A 7,307-nucleotide genomic window follows, 5' to 3' on the forward strand; every position below is an offset into this window, starting at 1 on the left:
GACATTTCTTAATATTCCATTACATTCATAGACCATAATTGGTTCAAGCATTCCTCAACTATGGGACGCTCAATTGAGTGCTGGATCTGCATCAAGAAGATTTGCATTCAAATCTGGCCTAAAAATCTTAGTGGCTGTGGGTCCCTGGGCAAATCATTTTCCTTAGCAGCACCTCCCTCCCTGGGTTGCTGTTAAGGATCAAACAATTTGAAAGCATTTAGCCCAGTTCCTGACACAGAACAGGAACTATAGAAATGTTAGCTGCTTTCATCTTTCTCACTGTAGCGGCTGTTGCCATCATCATCACCATTCTCATTCTCATCACCTTCATCATCATCATTATCCTCCTTCTCCTCATCATCATTATCATTGAAATCATCACCAAGTGCCATAGACATGCTCCCCCAGCCTTTTCTCCCCTTCTTATGAAGTTCAGACTCTGTTTATCCCAAAGCCAGGGTTACCCTGGAAGAATGGCAAGCAACTTATCTCTTCATGGGTCCAGGGAAAAGCCTAATGGTTTGGGGAAATCCTTATTCCTGTCCCTCAATAACCCCCACAGGCTTGCTTCACTCATTATTAATTAGCCTGCCATAACTCATTAGCTCATAGTCTTGATTTCTGATCTCATCATTCCACTGAAATTGCACTCTCCAAAGTTACCAATGTTCTCATGACTTCCAGATCCAATGGCCTTTCCTCAGTCCTCATCTTCCTGACCTCTCTCTCTCTACAGCCTTGTATGCTCTGCATCATTTTCTCCTTAATAGTCTTTTCCCTCTAGATTTTCAGGACACCCCACTCTTCTGGGTCTTCTATCGACCTTCTCCGTCTCCTTTACTAGATTCTTTTCCAGATCATGTCCTCTAATCATAGGTGTTTCTCAGATATTTTCATGGGTCCCTGCACTTCTCCCTCGATGCTGATTCTCTTGGTGATCTCAGCAGGTATCCATCTCCCAGTGCTGTCATGAGAAACAAAAAAGATAATATTTGTCCAAAAGCTCTCAGAATATTCCCCGAAACATAGTAAAACTAGGCACATGTTCCTTCAACAGCAAGACAAAAGCTTTTTGTTCCTGGAGTCCCCTCCCTTTTTGGGGGCTCTTCTCTCTCCAGCCTAGAAAGAAGTGGCTGCCAAATCTTAGTGCAATTATAAGCATATTTGGTTCAGGCACCTTACATATGCATTTATAATATTCACACAAAATTGCAAAGCAGTTTTATAAACAACTAAATGAAACAAGCTGAGAGATCTTCACTTCTCATTGCTGGCCTGTCTCAATATGAGTGTGACAACGTTGCATAGAGTTGTTGCTCTACCAATCAAACTAGAGAGGGAATACTTTGTAGACTACTATATTTTGGGTATTTAGAAATGGAAAGATTTTAGGATCTCATGGACAATAATGAGAAAAATCGATGCAAGGGGAGGACCAGACTTCAAACTCTCTCAAGTGATGGTCAGTGAAATGCCTCAGCTCTGGTGAACAATGCCACCAGCACAGTTGTAGCAACCAATGCAAAAAGGCAGATCAAGAGAATTCAGGGAATACACATCTATCTCAAGCAATTGGAACAAGGGCCGGGATAAACAAGAAGGCACCACCATCCCTATTTGAAGAGAACTGCCAATTAAGCATGGATAAGCCGATAAGCATGGATAAGCATGGGTGCCAATTAAGCAGAAATCATAGTGACCCCAACATCATCCACCACAAAGCAAAACAGACAGAAATGGATGTTAGACTCCCAGGAAATGCAAATGGCACACCAAAAAAGTATAAAAGAGCAGCAGAAAAAGGAATGTGGTAGATTGGGGAGAAGTAAAAGTGAGCTTGGAGTGGGACTCCACAGTAATTGTTCTCAGGAAACCCGTCTCACAGGAAAAAGAGTACATACAAACGAGTACTTGAAAAACTCTATACAGAATAGCTTGGAGGTAATCAACAAAGAAAGAACAGGGTATTTGGGAAAACTGCTTTAGAAAACCAGATTTTAACTTGAAGGCAGGAGGATGAGATGAGAAGGGAGAGAATTCCAAGAATAGGGGACACTGGGAGAAAATGGTTGAGATTGGAATATGGTGCATCTTGTTCAAGGAAAAACATGGAGCCAGTGTCTCTGATTTGAAGACTGTGTAGTGTGAGTGGTATGGTAGGATCAAATACCAGTCCACCCCAGTAAGAAATGTTATTTTTGTGTTGGATGATATTCCTTCAGTGGTGGAGTCATGAGCCTTTTCATGAAGCCCAACAACAAAATCCTTCCCGTGCCAGTGAGTGGTGATATGGTTTGTCCCCACTGGGTCCAGTTTCCCTTGAGAAATTGGTTTCTAAAAAACTTCTTACTTTTTTCTTCCCTTGAATTACTTAGTATTTATGATTTCTCATAGTACAATAACAATATATTATGTTTAAATACAAAGGTGGTCACCCACTTCATTATTTTAAAATTCAGAAATATTGCTATGAGGGACAGCTAGGTAGGTGCAGTGGATAGAGCACCAACCCTGGAGTCAGGAGGACCTGAGTTCAAATCTGACCTCAGACATTTAATAATTGCCTAGCTGTGTGACCTTGGGTAAGTCACTTAACCCCACTGTCTTGCAAAACACCCCAAAAAACTATTGCTGTGAATATGTCAAATATTTGGAGACTTTCTATCTTTGAACTCACTGGTTATAGGTCTAGTTGAGGAAATAAATGAATTCAAGGGTGTGAACAGTTTCCTGATCATGTAACATCATTCCTGACTGAGATGAGTGGTCAGCATCTTGGGACAATGGGAAATGAACTGAACTGGGGGGTGTCTGGAAGGCATGGGAGGGTAAGCCAAAGTGGCTAGTGGCTTTGATTTTTCCCTTTTGTATGTTCCCAATTTGGGTGAATTACTTTATCTGTGCCTCATCTTCCTCATCTGTAAAATGCTACCTGCCTGACAAGGTTATTAGGAAGAATATTTCAAGTGGTATATACATACATACATACATACATACATACATACATACATACATACATTTAGGTTTATGTATACATATATGTCTATAAAATAAATATGTGTGTGTATCCATACCCATATGTTCGTATACACCCAAAGAGCATGAAGCTTGGAGGCTTAGTGGGTAGAATGCTGGGCCTGAAATCAGTAGGACCTGAGTTTTAATCCTACCTCCTGTATCACACAGCTACAAATGTCTGAGACTGGATTTGAACTCAGTCTTTGAGCCAATCTTCCTGACTTTAGGCCTAGAGCTCTATCCATTGAGTCATTTAGCTACCCTCTTTTTTCCCCCCAAAGAATGATGAAACAGGCTGACCCAAGGAGCCATTCTTTTCAAGGAAAAGCAAAACAAAACTCTCAGATTAGCTTCCCGCCTGCTCTGTTTGTAACTTGCTTATTATTCTTAAACTTCTGAGTGGTGCCCATTTCCTAGCACTTCTTGAGCTTTTCCATTCCTAAGTATAAACACATGGCTCAGGTCCCTTCCATTTCTATGTCCTCTGAAGTGCATGGGTGTGAGGTGGTGGAGGGATTGGGGACACTTGCTCTCTGAGGTTCTAGAATGCAGCTGCTCCTTCCAGAGCCAGGAGCAGAGGGCCTGGTAGTCTCCATTAACCCATGAAGGCCACTTCTAGACAGTGGAGATCAGGATCACAGCATTATGTACAGGTCAATCAGATGTAATTCTCTTGTCTGAGCAGCCTGACTCTGTCTCCTTTAGGGGTCAGTCCCCCTCAATTCCAGTTCTAATATAAATTGTTATTGCAATGAGTGGAGGTTTAATGTGCTTTGCCATGCTCTGTTGGGTTGTAGGGTGTGCTCAAGGAAGACTAGTACCTCTGGAGTGAGGACTGCTTTCCACTTTTGATGTCCACCTGAATCCTAACTCTCACCTGTGGCTCCCAGAGGCTGTAGCATGCACAGTGGCCACACTCCATTTTTGTCAGGCAGGCTAAATCTGGTTATGGGTAACTGAGGGACTCTCAAATTCATTGGTGAGATGTGGGAATGTTTACCCTCAGCATGTGAAGTCTTCCACTGATAGAATGGACAGCTGAGGATACTTCTTTTCAATTGTCATGAAGGCAGTGAAGCAGATGCTATGGAGTTCTTAGAGCTTAGTTAGACATCTAAGACACCAAGGTCATCCACTGCATCTAGAACCACCACCAGTTGTTTTGACTCTATCTTGCCACTGGACCAAGATGACTTTGGAGGAGAAAGTGAGGTTGACAACTACTTGCAACTCTGCCTCACTCAAATACAATTTATGCACAAATCAAAAGTCATCATCATACCACTTTACCATTCCTTCAAAGTCCTGTGGCATCAGGCAAGTGATGAAACAGCAGGTGAGGATGCACTGGGAATTGTGGTCACAGCCCTGCACAAAGGTGACCCTGGACATGGGGTCTCTTCCCCACTGAAAGTAGCAGTGAGATACGGCAGCCCCCTGGGTGACTAAGTAACCCTTTTATTATTATTTTAATTGATATTTTACTTTATTTTTCTAATTATGTTATGATGAAAGTTTTCAATATTTATTCGTATGCACATACATATTTTTAAGGTATGTAATTTCCTTCCACCCTCCCTTTGCACTCTGCTCCCCTCAGTGGCTAACAGCCAAGTGAATATTGTCCATACAAATTTGTGTTTAACATTTACAGATGAGTCATTTTCAATACAAGGAGTTAGGACTAAGGGAAAAGAAAGAAAGCCATGAGATAGGAAAGAAATACATAAGAGAATTTTTTTTTTTTTAAAGTGAATGTAAGGGGCCGCTAGGTGACGCAGTGGATAAAGCACTGGCCTTGGAGTCAGGAGTACCTGGATTCAAATCTGGTCTCAGACACTTAATAATTACCTTAGCTGTGTGGCCTTGGGCAAGCCACTTAACCCCATTTGCCTTGCAAAAAAAAAAAAAACCCTAAAAACCTAAAAAGTGAATGTAGTGCTCATTCAGATTTTGTATGTTTTTTTGTTTTGCTTTGTTTTGTTTTGTTTTTTCTTCCTGGGCAGCCCCTTTAAGGACCATACTGCTCACCTCCTGGTTTGCGGAAGGAGCTAGAAAAGATGACTGAAAAATTGTCTGCTTACCCAAGCCTGGGATGATTACAGCAGCAGGCGGGAATCCCACCTTGTGGTCGGCACACAAGAAAATGCACAAAAATTCTTGAAATATTTCACTCACCATTGGAATACGGAATGTGTGCACACTCCTGGGTAACACAAAATCCAATAGATCTGAAAGACAAACAGCTCTTGTTGCAAGATAGCTCAGCAGGTATCATATCCAAGTAGCATCCCTGAGTGAAACAAGGCTGGTAAATGAAGGCCAGCTTACTGAAGTCAGAGCTACACACACATTTTTCTGAACTGGTCGCAATGAAGGGGAAGACCATGAAGCAGGGGTAGGTTTTGCAATCAAAACTAGTCAGGAGGGTTTAAATAGCGGTTCGGAGCGTGGATGCTCACTCTGCTGGAGCCGCTACTGGACACGCAGAAGGCCGAGAGCCTGACACCAAGCAGATGAAGAAGTGTTTCCAATTCTTCCCCAAGACGGGGCGATCTCAGTCTTGTGTCTCCCCCTCCTTACGGAGGGACACTGGGCCCGGGCCCCGGGACTGTAAGGGGAACAAGAAGATGGGGAAGATCCACCGGGCAGCAGCTGCTGGGGACCTGTGGGAGGTGCTGCAGCTGCTCCTGCAGGGGGACCAGGGCCCAAACGATGTGGATGAATGTAACAGGACCCCTCTACACTTGGCTTGTGTTTATGGATGTCCAGATGTTGTGACTCTCCTAGTGGAGAGAAAATGCCACCTGAACCCACGTGACCTTGGAGGTCTAACACCTTTGATGAGGGCAATACAAGGTCAGCGGGAGCAATGTACATCTATCCTGCTTAAGCGCGGTGCAGACCCTAAGCTTGCGGATACCTGCAACAACACCACTCTGCTTCACTATGCTGCCTATGGCCAGAACACTGCTATAGTTTCAGAGCTGCAGCAATATAATTGTGACCTTGAGGCACAAAACAACGATGGCTTCACACCACGTTTGCTTGCAGTTAAAGAAAACAATAAAGAAATGGTCGAATTTTTCCTAATGAATGGAGCAAATGTGAATGCTGTGGATAGTAATCAAAGGACCCCTCTACACTTGGCTTGTGTTTGTGGATGTCCAGATGTTGTGACTCTCCTAGTGGAGAGAAAACGCCACCTGAACCCACGTGACCTAGAAGGTCTAACACCTTTGATGAGGGCAATACAAGGTGAGCGGGAGCAATGTACATCTATCCTGCTTAAGCGCGGTGCAGACCCTAAGCTTGCGGATACCTGCAACAACAACCCTCTGCTTCACTATGCTGCCTATGGCCAGAACACTGCTATAGTTTCAGAGCTGCTGCACTATAATTGTGACCTTGAGGCACAAAACAACGATGGCTTCACACCACTTTTGCCTGCAGTTCAAGCAGATAATAAAGAAATGGTTGAAATTTTCTTAAAGAATGGAGCAAATGTGAATGCTGTGGATAAGCATCAAAGAACAGCCCTCATGATTGCTGCCAAGAGGTGCCTGCTAGAAATGATTAACCTTATTAAATATGATGCTGATCCCTTTTGCCGAGATAAAGATGGATGGACAATTTATGATTTCACTTTTTATGAGGCAATGCGTCGCCACCTAGCTGAATATTGTGCACTATGGGAGAAACGTATTCAATTAAACAGGACTTCTGAATCTACTTTGGGTGGATCTACAATGAACAAAAGAAGTAGTGGAAGAAATTTCCCCAGGAGACTGTATGAACAGCCTCTTTGACTCTGAACCTGATGATGGGCCATCCACAGATGAAAAATTAGAGTTTGATACTAAGTAGATGAAAAAGGCCACATTGTCTTCTCAGAAGTCAGACCTTTATCTTTGAAAAATGAAACAGACAGTGAAGAAGAGTCACTTCCTGAGGCTTCATCCAAAGACCAGGACTCCCCTCAATCTTCCCAGCCCTCCCCTTAGTTCCTTTCAAATATTGTGCAGATAAAAACTGCTCTTCTGGAGATTAATAAAGTAATGATTTTTTTGCTGTAAAAAAAACTAGTCAGTAAGATTGAATGCCTATCAAAAGAAGTGAACAACAGGTTCAGGAGATTGCCACTTGCAAAAAATGCCATGCCACCAACATCAGAGCCTATGGTCCCATCATGATGAACCCTGATGAAGTTGAAGAAAAATTTTATGAAAACTTGGAGACCCTTATCATCAATGTATCAAAAGAGGACAAGATTATAATTTGGAGTGACT

The 7,307-nt window shown here is 42.8% G+C and overlaps 1 protein-coding gene across 1 annotated transcript; it reads left to right on the forward strand.

Moving 5' to 3' along the window:
* Nucleotides 1-5,534: 5,534 nt before the first annotated feature.
* Nucleotides 5,535-7,059, forward strand: LOC141522935 (ankyrin repeat domain-containing protein 16-like). Its single transcript, XM_074236289.1, has 2 exons — nucleotides 5,535-5,956; nucleotides 6,359-7,059. Exons 1-2 carry the CDS (start codon nucleotides 5,535-5,537, stop codon nucleotides 6,825-6,827), a joined length of 891 nt encoding a protein of 296 aa, XP_074092390.1. The 3' UTR covers nucleotides 6,828-7,059.
* The last annotated feature ends 248 nt before the right edge of the window (nucleotides 7,060-7,307 follow it).

Source organism: Macrotis lagotis, chromosome 4 (assembly GCF_037893015.1).
Source record: "Macrotis lagotis isolate mMagLag1 chromosome 4, bilby.v1.9.chrom.fasta, whole genome shotgun sequence".
Taxonomy (NCBI): Eukaryota; Metazoa; Chordata; class Mammalia; order Peramelemorphia; family Peramelidae; genus Macrotis; species Macrotis lagotis.